This window comes from Drosophila obscura, unplaced genomic scaffold, assembly GCF_018151105.1.
Source record: "Drosophila obscura isolate BZ-5 IFL unplaced genomic scaffold, ASM1815110v1 contig_51, whole genome shotgun sequence".
NCBI lineage: Eukaryota > Metazoa > Arthropoda > Insecta > Diptera > Drosophilidae > Drosophila > Drosophila obscura.
Window position 1 is genome coordinate 15,617 of NW_024542841.1, and position 17,633 is coordinate 33,249.

Here is a 17,633-nt window from a genome sequence, read left to right on the forward strand (position 1 = left end):
AGTGAGAGAGAGAGCATGTGGCGGTCATCGGCTCCGATACCAATTCCGGCGCTTCCGTAAAGCGCTGTATAAGACATAAGACACTCATTTCTAAGTAAAGCATAGTATCCAGCACTGCTGGACAGGAATGTTTCGTTTACGTATTCCTGGTGTGTGTATCCAGCAACACGAGCGGAATCCACAGATTTATATCGATAGTTGCCTATCGGGAACGTGTGTGGACTGAGAGAACAGCTGATACCCAGCTCAGGAATATATACTTTACAATTCTTCCTGAAGTGAATGGTGCAAGATGTAGGCAAAAACTGTGCGCAAAACCAAAAAGAGAGATGAAAATTATTCTTTTTTGTTTTGCAACAATATATGCCGCCACCAACAGAATCACTTCATCACCAGAGCGCATTTTTTTACTTTTTTAATTTTAGCAGAATTTTACAGTTGCCTCTGTTTACAAAACACAGCTGTTTCATCAACCCTGCTTTAGCTATGTTCCACACCCTCACGGAATAACTAGCAAATTCCTTGCCGCAATTTTCCGCGGTCCTGAAGGCAGGCCTTAAACCGAAAAAGGCAGAATCATGAAGAATATCTGCCATAATGCGGAATGTGGATGATATCGGATCATTATTATAGCCATAAGAAATAAGAAATCAATCAAAGATAGGAATATTTAGCGCACGGTGCATTATAGAAAATGTGATGCGTTATGTGGGAGTAATAGGAGCGTTCTATTACTTACGTAGGTCAACTGCAAATAAGCGAATCATGTGACCCATTTCACGCACCGTATCCACGCGGTATGAATCCTCTAATAAGCAGTCCGGACCAGCCAGGACTTGATCTAACCTATGGACTATCTATGACATAATCAAGAATTACAAAATATTTTTATTTTAATACAACACTGTTATACACATCTAAGAACACAAGCACGTATTTTCTAAGTTAGATTTAATCCATGGAATAAATTTGCTGACTCGTGTATAAACACCGGGATATCCGTCGCGACCACATCCGACACCCCAGGAAACTATTCCGACAATAAAAAACTTAACTCCATTAGACAACAGCAGTGGTCCTCCACTATCGCCTTGACAGGAGTCCATGCTTGGTCTTCCGGCGCACAACATTGTTGAGGTAATTCGGGTACTTTTATATTTTTGATTTCTGCATTCTGTAACAGACATTATCGGAACTTTTACTTGATTAACAATGGAAGGCAATTCTCCTCCTTCGGAAGTTCGTCCCCAACCAACAACAGTACCAATACGACCTAAAAGTAAAGAATAAATCCAATATTAATACGAGAAATGCTAGCTTCTGCGGGAAAATAATGATATGAGATAGTGAGTAAGCTGTTATTTTTGGCTTAGCTATACAAAAATAAAAGGGAGCCTCATTAACTTGCCTTAATTATATTTACTAAGGATTTATTTATCCACAAACCTCTATACAAAAAATCACAAAATTTATTATTTAAAAATTGTTTTGCATAAATACGCATATGCAAGTCTTCTGATATTCCAGGTAATCATTTCGTTGAGAATATTGAGAATGACCCATTTATTAAAGAAAAAAAACTGAGCAAATGGATTTAAATTCAAGTCTAGTAGCAACGATATAGGGTGGGTGGCTATCTCCATCACATCGGTTGGTTATTTCTGTGACGACAATTATCATGCGATCGGTTCTCGTACTTATTTGATTTGAATATTGGTCAATTTGAAGGACGCATATTTTGTTGTTGTGTTCTTTTACAAGTGAAGTGCGCACCAGACCATCTATCAAATTCTATATTGACCTGTTGATTTTTTTTTGCACCAAGATTGTGCAGCAGCATTCCTAACGGCACTCAACCGATTAATCGCCGGTATCATTCACGCACGACCGTTGCTTCAATTTTTAAAGCAACCTGACGACTTAGATAGATTTTAACCCCTGCCCGTTTTTTGGGTACTGCCAAAATCAGCAGGTTCGAATCAATCATTTTATTTATCTCTATTGCTGGCAGCGGGTCAACTTTCTTCAGCAGACTTTTGGTCCCGCTGAAGAGATTTAACTTGCCATTTTTCAGAAGATGGCGATATGGAGAAGAGAGCAACACAATGTTAGAGTCGGCGACTTTAACTTGTCTCTAATTAAATGGGTACGGGAAGAGAATGATGTACCCAAAATAATTCGTGGCTGAAGTGGAGTGGACAGTGTATCGAATCAAGTATATTTAAAATATTCGTGTCATCCCTAATTTTTTAAATACAAGAAAATCGTTGCAGCTCGCCAATATAAACTCTTTATGAGTGTCAATTCTTATAGTTCCTTCAATGCTCTGATTATATTATACGGTTAAATACGATCAAATGTTTAATATCGTAATTGAGTAAATGAGTAATAAATACCTGCAGGATCGTAATTGTATCGAGGAAGACAAACTGGCTTTATTATTTTTGAAAATGAAATTGGTTTCCTTAATCTTAATAGTGCAATATCATTATTGTACGTATCGGGATCAAAGCTCTTATGTTTTATTACAGATGTTACAGCACGTTGAATGGCCTGAGACTCAGAAGTAATTTCTTGATCGTGATCTCCAAATATTATTCTGATTTTTGATCTTTTCAATTTTTTAACGCAGTGAGCTGCTGATAAAACGTAATCCTTAGTTAATAACGATCCACCGCAATGAAATTTTCCATCGTAAATAATTCGTGCCATCCATGGATATTGGTTTACACCTGTTGGTTTTCCGCCAACAATTCTTATTTCTTCATTTGAAAAGCCACAATCTAAAACGGTAACATGTTTAGTTAAAAAAAAATATTTTGAAATTTTAATCTCGGGAGACTTAACAATATTTAATACTTAATGACGTTTAAATGGAATTCTAATGAAGATCATGTGGTTTTTACAAGTTTTAATACTTATACTTTTATTTTACATTTAAATCTGGAAAAAAACATTGACTTATTAAAAGTAAATTACTTCAAATCAGCTGAGAATTCCTTGTTACCATTGCGACAACGCACTGCATTACGTGTGCTCGGGTTTTAAGCATAAATAAGTACCGTGCGTTTAAAAATAAAATGAAATCATGTATGAGATAGACGAGAAGTGGGTTAACGATCTGCTCATGCATTCTGGAAGCAATACTCTTAGTTTAAACCACTAATTGAATCACCGAAGGAACGTCACTCATCTACTTAAGATATTTTTTTTTTCACGTATAGGCTTCTCAGGAATGAAATATTCAAGATCAACTCGAACAGGCGATCGGAGTAAACTATCACATTTAGAACGGCACGATTAATGCAGTCTTGGCTACCTTCAGAGCTTTAGAGACAAATTTCCGACCTGTCCGAAACCAGACCAGTGTTTTGGCCGAAGCACATCCAAGCCACTGCACGGGACGGCCTGGAACAAGTTGCACGGGGCTTCAAGTTCAAGAGGTAGCACAATGGCCTTTTAACAGGCCAAAGTCAGTTGGCCGAAAATTGCTCTCTCTTTCCAACGACCGCCAGGTTAAGTGAGATAAAGGCGGCTGTCAGGCTCTTTGGAAATCCGACACAACCTTTTCTTTAAACTTTTTAAACTTTTCTCAATGGATTAAAAAACGCAACCTTTTCAATAGAAAGGTATTCCAAGACAAACATTTACAAAATGATCGAAACAATATCTTCTAAATTTTTGTCACGGAACTATGTACATAATTTAACCAATTAATATATAATTTCATGAACTCTGATGTGAAAATCTATTAAAATCAGCAGAAATCCCATTTTTGGTATTTTTATACGATGTTTTATTTTATTATTACCTGCTATAACCTCCTCTATTCTTAAAAATACAAGTAGTTGTTTTGTTCCCATTATGATATTTTTCATACAGTTACTGAAGACTACTTACCACAGTCGCAATTTTTAAGGCTTGAATTTTCAGTATACTCAACATCATCTTCTGTGTCAAGTCCAAAAGCGTTTGATACCCCAGAACTTATTCGAAAAATAGTATCAAATAGAAATTTACTGGTTCTTTTATGAATTATGCTTTTAGTTGAAGATTCATTGAAAGCATTATACTTTTCCGAACAAATGATGTTGGCATAACTTAACATAGTCAACATCCAAAATAATAAAATATACTTTAAATTCATGTTCACGAATCAGTTGTCATTTTTATAAAGGGGTTTATATGGTTTTATAGTGATCTACATTTATACATAAAAAATCAATATTTACATATATATGTACCACTATATATGTACATATGTATACGTTATTATATGTATGTCTAGATGGACATGTGTATACATTAATTTTTTTCGTGTATACATATATGATTGTGTAATAACAATATATAGCTTATAAATATGTGTGTAACTAGTTCATGTAAAATAAAATATATACTAATTTTGTTCACCTACATATGCATATGTGTAAATGCTATTTGTATGTAGCGTACAAATTGTTTAGCTTCAATACAAAACTTGAGATTTATTAGAGAACTACATATATTAACATTTTTTGCGAATGTTACTTAAAATCAATTTAAAAATTGGTATAGATAGTAAAAGGTCAAATACTTGGTCATAATAATCCTAGAAAAGAAAAAGAACTTTCATAGTTGGCTACAGTATTTTCTAGTGAGACAACTTTTGTACACGCAATCTTCGGTTCCTGTCATACTTAAGATTCCATCCCGTCTTCCATTCCCACAGTTGCCGAATTCCCGTTCATGTTCAGTTTATCGCCTCCCGCTACGCCTCTATATTCTTACTATGTTCATCTCTCGTACGGATTACTGCCCTTTCATTATTGCCCACTGGATGAAAAAGAAAAAATAAATATTCACAAAAAAAAAGGTTATTTACTTTTCAAAACGATGAGCCTGGCGCTCCCGCATTCGTAAACCGCAAGACTTTTCCGTTTTCAAAACGTCGAAAAATTCCTCGCCGAAATGAAATGTTAACGGCTTTTTATACAACTAAACTAATCTTAATTGCAAAATCCATTGACATGGATTTTACACTATTTCTTTGGTAATTTAGCTTGTGACCTTCTTAGAAATAATTTATTTTTAAACCAACCTCAAATTTGTATCTGAAAAAATTGGTCAGGGCAACAACAAATAGTGAATTGCTCCTAAAAACTGTGGCAGCCCGATTTGGCTATCGATAAATCTCTATTAAACATAACAGAGACCTTGTTGTATGAGCTGTCACTAATGCGTGGGTGTAACAGATCTAAAATTTGCGCTTAACAGTACAGGGAGTAAACAAAATGACGTTTGTGGATTCCAGAGCGCCTTGAAATGAAAATTATGACTTTTTGCTGAAAAGTAAAACGCAAAGTGAATGTGAAAACCGGAGCCTGCCTGATTATAACGAATGGGAGACCAATTATGTCGATGAATAAGGTTGTCACGGCGTATTGACGTAAGTTTCCTGACATACGGTTTTGCCAGCTATAAAAACAGAGATAGACTTGTGGGACAAGCATGCAGTAAGAGCGAGAGAAATATAGACGTCATAGATATGTACAGACTAGTTTTGCATTTTGTCTCTCAAGCTGTCTCTGTCTATGCAGTCAAGTTAGCACTCTAATGCCATAACACCATTGGAATTGGCTCAGAGTTCATTTAGAAAAACACAAATTTGTATCTAAACTAAAGTCTCCTATACTAAATACTCAGTAGAAACGTAACAATTAGTGTCCAGAGGTTGGTTTGTCCGCAAAAAAACTGGACATAATGGACAGTTAATGCAACGATCGACAAAACGGTACCAGATTCTTGGAGCAGAAGTCATCCCCAGAGAAACTCGTGTCGTAATGGATGGAAGCGAATGTTGACTTTGAATCAGAGGTCGGCAGTGTCATATGCACTATGAATAGCAACAAATCTCGGGAAGCGCAGTCGGCACACGTACAGCGTACAAGCTCCGTGTAGATCGGCTCGGCTGCCGCAGCGGCAGAGAACCAACTTCGTGTTCCCTATGCACAATTGCTCAGCTGCCGCAGCAGCAGAGAAATAAGTGCAGTATTTGCCTTCGTTTCTGTTGTCTTCGCACACAAACGCACTAAAACATGAGAGTGTCTGCGAGCCGACCCCTGCTTTGGATACATGTGTTTCTCATTTGATAATTAGAAAGGGCTCAGTTACATGAAATATGTAATTGGTTAGAGGCTCCAACCAAAATTCACAGTTGTTTCCCCGCCTAGTCATTTTGGAAAGAAGGAAGCCGTCCAGCCTAAGAAGGCAGAAGAATCCGATGTCAGTCTTACCGATAAAAGGATCTGTAAGGTAATATTTAGGTTAGGTTGGGTTAAGGCTGGTTATATGTAAGTCCACTGTGATGCCGCATGCGATTAAGACCCTTCTCTCTGTCTAGACCGTGGTGGTCCACCGTCCGGTGTCTTGGATTAAATTATATTATTATTATTATAGATTGTCATTATTATAGCCAGAATAAAGAAATAAATTGTCAGTAGCTTCCCCCATTCCCCCAATCGATATTGTAGATGTAGATACATAAGTAGCAAAAAATTTAAAATATTTTAAAATTGTACACAAATCATAAGCTCACATGTTAATATACTGAATGAGTACGGGTATAAAAGTAGTCCAAAGAAGCGACTCACACGTTCCTTTGGTTTTTTTTTCGGATAGTTCCAAAATATCAGTGTGGAATAGGGCCCTGAGCAACCGAAGTGTACTGTTTACAAGGGCCTGGCAGTGGCAGGAGAAATGGCGAACCGACAGAAATCAAGATGCCTAAGGGGCCATACGTGGATAGTTGGGTTTCTATCAGTTGGAGAGCGAAAAGTGTTGCCACCATTTTTCCCATGAAGTCTACGGGAAGGTGCAGCATGGTGCTCAATGCGTCACCTGGGCTAGTAATACAGGCAATAGAAGGAGGCACTTTGTAGTTTGATCTGATTACATAGATTACCTGAGAAGTGAGTGTTGAGAAGAAGGTTTAGTGACTCATTACTGGTCGTAGTTTTTTTTATAGGTTGACATTTATAGCTTTAGTTCTGTTGAATAGCATCCCCGAGGTTTTTCTGAGCGCCTAACTGCAGGTGTCAGTAAATATCTTCACAAGACGGCTCCTGGCCTCCAATGAAATCTTTTCATTAGGTGGGGACTCAGGGAGGATACCACCGACGGTACGTCTGACACCGCGAGATTGCTATCTGGCTTCGGGACCTTCTGTAGCTTCAGTTCTGATTCGACCTCTGCTTTGTTTCCCTTGGAGTGGGACTTTTAAGGAGCTATGGTGGCCTTTTTGTAACCGTAGTCCACTACACCGTCTGCTCTGACGAAAAGTTATAGCGACTTCTCAGTTAGGACGAGGATTACCTCTTCCCTGTGAAATCCCCCCCCCTTGGCCACCTCGGTCCTACAGCCGAGGTAGGGTTAAGATTGCACACCTGATACCAATGTTCTGTCCCTCCCCAGTTTGCCTCTTTTTTTGAATTTTTTTAATTGTCTCTATTAGAGACTGACGACAAGTATGCAAATCTTAACCTAATACATTTATTTAATTAATTACACTTAATTATTTTGAGTCCCTAACTAATTATTATTGTTGGGTACGGTGGTCTCTTCTACTCCATCTCCACCCTCATCTTCCCGCTCTACTTCCACCCACCCAAAAAACCAACTTTCTCTCTTTTAGTTACCTACCAATTAGAGGCTTGTGTAGTATGCTCAGCACACTCTTTCTGGAGAGTCTCACATTTTCGTCCCACGTTTTTGTATTAACCAAGACACGGTTAACGCCGGACAGAAGACCAGAAGTTTTGGCAGGTCAGTCACAATCTGTATAAATGACCGTTCGTCTCGACGTGGAGGTCCTCAATGGACTCAAACTTCACGTCGCTACATTTCATAGTACAGGTTCAACAGGATCTAAAATTCCTGTGCGTAAAACTGATTCTTCCAGGCTTTTCCATTTTTATTACTTGCTTCCACTTTCTTCGGTTATGTACGCTCTGAACACTGTTTCTTTCTCGCTATCAGATAATGATCATATGATAGTTCTTGGCGATTTCAATTTGCCAAGTGCCGTCTTCGGTCTTCGGTAAACAAGTCGAATTCCCTAATTTCCATGCCACGACATGACTTTATTGACGGTTTGCTGTCCTTGTTCTAAGTCAACCATCTGGAAAATTCCTTGGGTCGATTGCTTGATCCGTGCTTTGTCTCGGATCCGACCATAGCGTTGCTAATCCGAGCCCTTTCGCTCACTATACCTAAAGACTCCTACCATCCTAAATTCGAAGTGTTGGTCGATATTGGGCCTACTGTATTGTCCGTTGATTTCGTAAAGCCGAGTTTATTAAGCTTAACAACCTTATTAGGGATTTTGATTGGTCCGCTTTATACTTGTGCACTGACGTTATGAAAGGCACAAACATTTCTTACAATGTACTTGACACACTTTTTGATTCTTGTGTCCCTCTTTCTTTTCCGGTTAGATCTGGGAAGCTTCCTTGGTTTACCAAAGAGTTATCCAGTATAAAAAACATAAAATCAAGACTTTATACAAAATTTCGAAAAGTTGGTTCTCCTTCTTTTTCCTCTCGCAATGTGATAGCTCGGTCAAATTTCTCCGTTCCTAATGCTCAATGCTATACAATTTACCTATCTCGATGCAGGATAAGATTTTCACAGGATCCTAAACAGTTTTGTAGCTTCGTAAATAGTAAGCGTAGAACGTCCGCACATCCATTCTCGCTATCATTTTTCAATATGTCAATAAGCAATGATCAGGCAATTGCCGATCTTTTTGCCAACAACCTATTCTTTTGAAAGCTGCTCTGGTCAGCCGTATCCATACAGTTTACCAAGGTCGAACGGCATTTTGAGCCCCTTGTTAAATGAAAGCTCACTGCTTCATGATCATCGACTAGTTAAGCCGGTGTTTTCACCAGGTCCTGACAAAGCTCCCGGCAGGTTTTCTCGTAAGCCCGTTTTATTCTAGATAAGAAAAGATGGTCACATAACCTCTTAGAAGTCCCACAATATTCTTACCGCAGTATTTCCTTCTGCTGTAACCACGCGACAATACAAAAGTGCAGCTTAAAATATGGCGGCAATTCATCGTGGCCGAAAATATGCCCGTTCATTCCAGGGCTCAAAATCCATACATTTCAATATACTAGATGTACTAAAAATACCTATCGATACAAATTATCGTCCCGCGACATCCCCGACCCCATGAAGAACCGCTTCACTCAAATCCAAAACCGCCAGTTTGAAGACGGGACGCATCATAATCCTGGATAGGCCGCAGTCGTTCACGCGCACACTAGCGCGTCTAATGACTCCATCAACTCCTTTGTAGACCTCCTCCACGATGCCCTTACGCCACTCTCTTCGCGGCAAGGCTGGATCGCAGATGAAGACCACGTCACCCTGGCGAATCGGCTCCGTCCTTTGGCACCTTTTCTTTCGGCGCACGAGTGTAGGCAGGTACTCCAAGACCCACCTCTTCCAGAAACGTTCCCTCATTAGTCGCGCTATACGCCACTGCTTGCGTGTAGCGCACTCCTTGGGCAGCTCCACATCTTCGCCAGGCGTGTCCGGCAAGTTAGCTACTCCTCTGAGCAGATCATTTGGCGTTAGCGGGGCTTCCTGGTCCGCCTCCACCGGCAAGTGGGTAAGCGGACGCGAATTCACGATGTTCTCCGCCTCGATCAGGAAACTCACCAGTACATGATCCCTCGGTGCCACCTCTTTTAATGTGTGGCGCAGGACCCTCTTGACGCACTGCACCATGCGTTCCCAGACTCCTCCTTCAGATGGATTCATTGGGCAATTGAATACCCATTCGATACCTCTGCTCGACAGCTCATCCTGGACTTTCTCCATTTCGAAAACGTCTCCAAATCGTCTGGCCTCCCTATCAGCTCCCACGAAGTTCTTGCCGTTGTCGCTGCGTAGTCTATGTACTGGCCCTCGATGACAGACGAAATTCCGTATCGCAATTATACAGGAATCCGTCGACAGGTCATACGCCAGTTCCAGATGAATCGCCCTGGTCGTCAATCAAGTGAACAGGGCGACCCATCGCTTCTCCTTGTGACGCGCCACATTCACGAACAGTGGTCCGAAGTAATCCAGTCCTGTATTCTTGAACGGCCAACCATGGGCCTCCAAGCGATCTTCCGGCAGGGGTCCTATTATTGGCGGCGTCGGCCGCGCCCCATGCAACTTGCACACGTTGCATGCTGAGATCACCCTTTGTAGTACACGTCTCAGCTTCGTAATCCAGAACCTCGTCCGGATCTCCGTAATCGTAGCATCCACATTTTGGTGCTTCATCTTGGCGTGGAAATTATGCACAATCATCTCCGTGAGACTGTGCCTGTGTGACAGAATTATCGGCCTCCTCGCACTGTACGGCATGCAAAATGCGGCATCAACTCTGCCATAGGCTCGCAGAACTCCAAGGTCATCTATGTAGGGTGACAGTCCTCGAGTGTCGCTCCCGCCGGCAACCATCTTGCCGTCTTCTGCCGACCGCATCTCGTTTGGAAACGCTTCACGTTGAGCCTGTCTGACCAACAGGTTCTCCGCGGCCTCACACTCTGATGCAGTAAGGCCGTACTTCTCGAGCTCGCTCCTTTGTCCACGGCACCAGCGCGTGAACCTTAAGACCCAGGCTGTAGTCCTGGGTAGACTACTGTAGCTCGAGAATCTCTGAAAGGAAATACAAAAGTCGTTCGCACCAACAAGCGAAAACTCACTTGGCATCTCCTCTTCGTCATTACCATTCGGACCTGGTTCAGTTCCAGATTCAGGCTGTGGCCAGCTACCCGCTTGGAACTCGATGATACTTCACATTGAACCTGAAGTCATCAAGTTCGCTCTCGGTAGCAAAGCTGTCCACATAGTCATCCACATAATGACAATCGATGATGGCCTTGACTGCTCTTGGATCCAAATGACGAAACCGTTCAGCATTTACAGTTTTCTCGTAATGCGCAGCGCTTGGCGAGCAGGCTGCTCCAAAGGTCATTACAATCATCTCGTAGATGTCAGGATCCCTTCTGTCATCTCCATCTCTCCACAGAAAGCGATGGGAGCATCTATGTTCGGGTCGGATCAAAACTTGGTGGAACATCTCCTTGATGTCGCCACAGACTCCGATGGCACCTTCTCTAAAATGAAAGAGCACAGCTGGCTAGGGTTTATAATGTTGCGGCCCTTTGGCCAGTGCCGAATTTAGTGATGTTCCACCAACTCTTGCCGCAGCGTTGAAAAGCAGCCTAATCTTTCCCGGCTTGTTTGGGTTTTCTACTCCAAAGTGTGGCAGATACCATAGCCTGCCACTGCCACTAGTGTATTCCTGCGCGAACTGCCCGTTGCGCTTCATCTTCTTCTCGACGTTGACCAACCGCTTGTACGCCATGTCATAGCTTTGTGGAAGCACAATGTAGTCATCCTTCCATAATAAACCTGTCTGGTAACGTTGCCCCACTCTCACCGTGGTATCTTCCAATGTCTTCTGCGCCCGCACGTCGTCGCTGCCGGCGACTGGTGGCGCAAGCTTCACACCAAAGTTCTCAACATCAAAATAGTCTTCCACCATTCTCTGAATAGTGTCATCCAATGAAACAGCTAGGAAGCAGTACCTCGGCGTAGTTGATTGTCCACTTGTCGGCCCAAAGACAACCCAGCCCAGCTCGGTTGTGGCCGCATATGGTCCCTGTCTGGCAAACCGTCTCGTTCGAAGTGGAAGTCCCAAGTGTCCGTGATCCAGTCCAATGAGCAGTTTCGGCACCACATTGCTGTAGGGCCTCATTGGCAGGCGGGCATCCTTGTGCACGCCCTGGACATCTCGTCGGTGTAGAGTCTTCATCGGCAGGCTCAGGTTCGAAACGGAATACACGTTTCGCAATGCATGGCGAATTGGCTTGCCTGCTCCACTGATTTGCAGACTTACCACGTTGGAAGGCTCCCTGGTGGATCTACCGCCAAACCACTGGATATTAAGATGTCGACGCTCACCTTGCACGCTCAGCTCCTTCCTGAGTTCGTTGTCGATCATCGTGATAGATGAACCTTCATCCAGGAGTGCGTATGTATCCACCCGTCGACCAGCTCCATACAGCGTTACTGGCAGTATACGGAACAGCAGGCGATCCCGTTCTGCGTCGACACAACTTAAAATCCTCTGTACGGTCCCTTCCGCTGCCTGCGGCGCCCCTCTGTCCAGGCTACGTCTAGAAATAGGTAACTGCTGGTTCCGCTCGCTGTAGCTTCTGTCACTGCTTCGTTGCGGCGACCTTCTTCGCTGGTCGTCCACACCATGCAGCAGACGGTGTTGCCTCTTCCGGCATACGTTTAGTTGACACTCACCATGCTTGTTGCAAGCTTGCATGTGCTTGCTTTCATGTTGCATGTGACCACTTCGTAGGCATGAAAAACATAGTCGATGCCTCCTCACATGCCTCCACCTGTCTGGTGGCGAAGCTCCGTTGAAATCACTGCAGCCATTAACTGCATGTTGTCCTCCACATATTGGACAACGTCTGAAGGCGACTGTCTTGATGCTCCCCTCGGTCTTGGTCGATGCTTGCATGCAGCAATCGACGCCTTGGTTCTTTCCCTTCGACATCCATGATAGTACATAACACGTTGGCGTACTCCGTCAACCACGAACTAAAATGGACAATGGTTGGAAAGGGTAATATTAAAGCGGCATGCCTTGCCCACTCCGCTCGTTTGCTTGTAAGGAGCTTGGCTACAAGGTCTTCCATAAGGGTTGGGTTCCCCAAATGCTGATCTGCCTTCGCTGACTGCAAAAAGGCAGTGAGATTGCTCACACGGGTTTCGAAGGGTACAATCCTCGCCAGGTTGTGCTCCGAAATAGAAGGCACGTCTCGAATTCCATTTATCTGGCTGCGTATAAGTTGCTCCGGTCGGCCATACCTAAAGCGCAGCTGCTCGATCACAGCGCTGACGTTACTTGGATGAATCAGGAGCGACTTGACGGTCTCACGAGCTTCATCCTTCAGCGCCTTCAATAAGCGTTGGTTATTCTCCAGATCAGTACAATTATACGCGTGAGTGGTTTCCGTAAACGCACAAAGAAAGATCGGCCAATCTTCTGGCTGACCTCCAAATACTGGCAGATCGGGAAGCTTGCGTGGCATATAGTTTCCACTGCTTCCATTCGGTGCCGTCCAGGCGTAGGACCCCGCTAGTGAAGTCGGCGTTATGACGTTATAAATCCCTATACCCGGCGGCACAACTCCACGCGCTGTCTGGGCGGTGCTGGCTGCACAAAATTGCGTAAAATAGCTGCTACTCATAAGCAGCGATGGTCCGCTACATGATGGTGGTTCCATACATGCTGCACTGCTCGCACCGACTCCGTTATATGGGATCGGATCGCTACCAATCGAAAATGGCGTATCGCTCCAAGATGGCGTCAGCAGTGACACCGCACTACTCACCCCGACATCGCTCGATATTACGGTATCGGTGGCAGTGTTCACGTTGTTTCGGGCTCTTTCCCTTTCCAGCTCCTTCCCCAACGCTGCAATTTTCTCCAAGAGATCTTGGGTTGGAGGTGGCTGGGCCTGTCCTGGCACTGAAGCTCCAGCTGTGGTCGTAATACTTCCAGGTTGGGAAGCTACTACGGTAACAGCAGTGGTCGGGTTAGGAATCAGCTGCGCCGATGTTACTTTCGGCTTTGGCGGCTTATTTCCTGCACCACTACTTATAGGTTGGGAAGCCGCGCTCATTGTTGTTGTAGTCGCTTGCTCCTCGTTCAACCGGCTACTTCGTCTGGGGAATGCTGCATCCTTCTATTCTGCCCAGTACTCCAGCTAATCTGCGCTGTCTGCGTCTACTCTGGGTCGCTGTCTGCGGACCGTCCAATCTACGCTGTCCGCGTCTCTGACAACTCTCTTACTTGAGGTGGCTGAATGCCTGTACTCAAGCGCAAGTTGCCCTTGCAGTCGACTTGCCTAGGACTGCGAATAAAATATCATGTCGGTGGTCCCACGGAGTTGCGTTCAACGGCCGATATACCCCCAGAGAAGCAGGTTTTCTCGTAAGCCCGTTCTATTCTAGATAAGAAAAGATGGTCACATAACCTCTTAGAAGTCCCACAATGTTCTTACCGCAGTATTTCCTCCTGCTCTAACCACGCGACAATACAAAAGTGCAGCTTAAAATATGGCGGCAATTCATCGTGGCCGAATATATGCCCGTGCATTCCAGGGCTCAAAATCCATACATTTCAATATACTAGATGTACTAAAAATACCTATCGATACAAATTATCGTCCCGCCACACCTACTATTCACACTCTTTATTAATGACCTGCCTTCAGTATTAACAAACTCTCGAGTAGTCATGTATGCGGATGATATTAAACTCTGTGTCCAGTATAAGTACATTTCATTTCACTCTCGCATACAATCCGATCTCAATAACTTTCAGTCATGGTGTTGTGCAAATATGTTACACCTAAATGCCTCGAAATGCAAAGTAATGACATTTCATCGCTCTAGCCCTTTGTTTGCTCCTTACACACTCTGCGGTGGTTCTCTTGAGAGAATTACCTTTCTAAAGTTTTCTGAACACATTTCTAGCATGGTAAATGGGGGATGGCTGCGTTTCTGCCTGGGTTCCGCGCGTAACAGGCTTCGGCTTTGTGTCGCAAAGGCCACTTAATGGTACTGTCATGCCATATCAAAATCCAGAACTAAAAAAAAAAACGTTAAGGAACGTATGAGTCGCTTTTGGGGACGCGACTCTACTTTTATACCCGTACTCAATCAGTATATACATTTTTGAGCTTATAATTTATGAAGAATTTTAAAAAATTTTACATATTAAATTTTGTTTCTACATCTGGTAACTACATCTACATCTACAATGTATATTCTACATCTAACATGTTGTTAGTTTTATTTTGCGGGCGGGGCAAAATTTTTAAATACACTTGTAGCAGTGTGATATCACATGAGCCTAGAAACAAAATTTGGTTGCTCTAGCTCTTATAGTCTCTGAGATCTACGCGCTCATCAAAATGGACAGACATCCGTCTGACAGAAGTACAGACGAACAGAGCTATATCGACTCGGCTATTGATGCTGATCAAGAATATATATACTTTATGAGGTCGAAAACGTTTCCTTCTCTGCGTTGCACACATCCACTTTTACCACAAATCTAATATAACCCTTAACTCTTTTTGAGTACGGGAACAAAAATGTCGAAGTTGTTGTTAGGCTGTTTGCCTCTGCCTCTGCCTCTTTGGATCTGTGGGATAATATGTAGACTAACTTGTTTCGTGGCGTTAATATAGCGTTATATAGTTCGGAAAATTCGGAAAATAGATACCCCTAATATAAGGAAATTTTTTTTGTTGAGCCTTGTGGCAACTCTGCACTTTTGGCGGCGTCACAAAGTCAAATAATCTATGGTAACCCTAGGATGTGAGAAATGGCGGCAATTTGTTGGCAATCTTTGCAGTTTTTTTATTCAGAGAAGATTTCATGGAAAATAAATGTTCAGAATGTATAATACACGTTAAAGTATGTAGAATCTATATTAGAAAGAGTTAGTGTCTTCGCTACACAAATTTGTTTCTTCTCCAGCTCAGTGTTCCGGAAAGCGTGTGCCGCGGTACACTGGTGTACCGTGGTCATCGGCTGGTTTGCCGCGGAAAAAAGTCAAAATATTAAATAGGAATACAGAGAATATAGTTAATTTATTATTCAACCAGTCAATCACAACTCTTGTACGAATAGTAACTAACAGTTTATTTTGAATTAAAATTATATTAAGAACATGACTTTAAATAAGAACAATTTTTATTAGGGTATTCATGTCAATAAGTAATGATATTTGAAATACATACGTATCCAAGCATGCATAAGTATGCATGTACAGTATGTCAACTAATTGCTTGCAAAGTGAAATTTGTCAGACAATTTCAACTTTAGCATTAAAAATATAAATACAGGCATTATTTGGGAAAATTTTGTTTATTAATTATATTATATATATGTATAAGTTATAGGTAGGAAAAAAAACGAGAAGGAACGTGTGAGTCGCTTCTGGGGACGCGACTCTACTTATACCCGTACTCAGTCAGTATATACATTTTTGAGCTTATGATTTTTTAGAATTTAAAAAAAATTTTACATTTTACATTTTTTTGCTACATCTGTTATCTACATCTACATCTACAATGTATATTCCACATCTAACAAGTAGATTTTCATGTACCATTTATATTCTACATCTCCTCCGCTAGGGGTTGCTCGCGCACTGAACGCGGCAGAGTGTGCGAGCGAGAAAGAGAATCAGTAGCGTCAGCAGCGCTGGAGAAGGAGAGGGAACCAACAGAAAATTAATTTCTTCATTCTGGCTATAATTATGATCCGATCTAGTTCAGATTCGGCAATCTGGTAGATATGGGCATTCTCTACGATACTGCGTGTTTAGTTTTATCGTATCTTTAAAAATGTGCCTGCCACAGATTTTCGTCCTTTGTGTGGGCGGAAGGGGGTGGGGCGTAATTTTGAAATACACTTGTAGCAGTGTGATATCACATGAGTCTGGAAACCAAATTTGGTTTCTCTAGCTCTTATAGTCTCTCAGATCTAGGCGCTCATCAAGACGGACAGACGGACAGACGGACAGACGGACGGACGGACAGACGGACATGGCTATATCGACTCGGCTATTGATACTGATCAAGAATATATATACTTTATGGGGTCGGAAACGTTTCCTTCTCTGCGTTGCACACATCCACTTTTACCACAAATCTAATATACCCCTTAACTCTTTTTTGAGTACGGGTATAAAAATTACGAAATTCCAAGCAAATCGTAAAAGAAATGAAGAAAACCAAAAAACGGCATTTTTGACGATGTCAATAAATTCTTTGCAAAATGCAAACACTGCTTGAAAGAATACCACAGAAAAACTAACGGGTCAGAAAATTCGAAAACGACCGATCGCGGGCTCTTTTCTAGTCTTCCTTGGTCTCATTCTTGCTAAAAATTTCTTTGGTTTAAGTCACGTTTTTTTTTATTGATGATTTTTGCAATGCCTGGCAAACGCACTGAAGATAATTTGATTTAATTAGTTTATTATAATTTTAGAAGTAAAAAAATAGCAAAAGAGTTAGCTGAAGCTTATAAAATTAGACTTAGAACAATTTATGATATAATTAACCGTCCGGACAAGGTAAAAAGGCTGGAATTACACCGCTCTGACGGCAGACCATCAAAGCCTTCTCGGCGGGATTGTGCAGAAGTTTTAAAAACAATTGAAATTAAACCTCAAAAAAGCCTCAGAAAATTGTCGAATGACATTAAAACAAACTGCAAGAAAACCTTGTTCCATGAGACAGTCAGAAAAATACTCATTTGTCACAAATACTTATCATATGTAGCAAGGAAGAAGCCATTGCTGCCCGATGTCAACATTGAGAAGAGCTTGAACTTCACAATTTTTAATTCTAGTAATTCACCGGAGTATTGGTACGATGTCATTTTTTGTGACGAGACAAAGATAATGATGTATTATAATGAAGGACCAAGAAAAGTTTTGCGGAAGCCAAACACAGCACTCCAGGCCAAAAACATTGTGCCAA

At 42.0% G+C, this 17,633-nt stretch overlaps 2 protein-coding genes across 4 annotated transcripts in view; both read right to left on the reverse strand.

The window, feature by feature from the left end:
• Window positions 1-868: 868 nt before the first annotated feature.
• The window catches only part of LOC111075281 (trypsin-1), a 42,560-nt gene continuing 25,795 nt past the window's right edge, over window positions 869-17,633 (reverse strand). For 2 of the 3 annotated variants that reach the window (XM_041595343.1, XM_022368450.2), the window contains exons 2-3: window positions 2,397-2,783; window positions 869-1,273 (exon numbers count right to left, since the gene is read on the reverse strand). In XM_041595343.1, coding sequence (XP_041451277.1) covers window positions 918-1,273; window positions 2,397-2,712 — 672 coding nt within the window. In that variant the 5' untranslated portion in view covers window positions 2,713-2,783 and the 3' untranslated portion in view covers window positions 869-917. Of the gene's footprint in view, window positions 1,274-2,396; window positions 2,784-3,900; window positions 4,286-17,633 lie in introns of those variants that run through there. The other variant, XM_022368448.2, reaches the window with a different exon arrangement.
• LOC111075280 lies at window positions 11,178-14,364 on the reverse strand. Its single transcript, XM_022368447.2, has 2 exons — window positions 14,136-14,364; window positions 11,178-14,081 (listed from the first exon to the last, which is right to left on the reverse strand). Exon 2 carries the CDS (start codon window positions 12,620-12,622, stop codon window positions 11,186-11,188), a length of 1,437 nt encoding a protein of 478 aa, XP_022224139.2. The 5' UTR covers window positions 12,623-14,081; window positions 14,136-14,364; the 3' UTR covers window positions 11,178-11,185.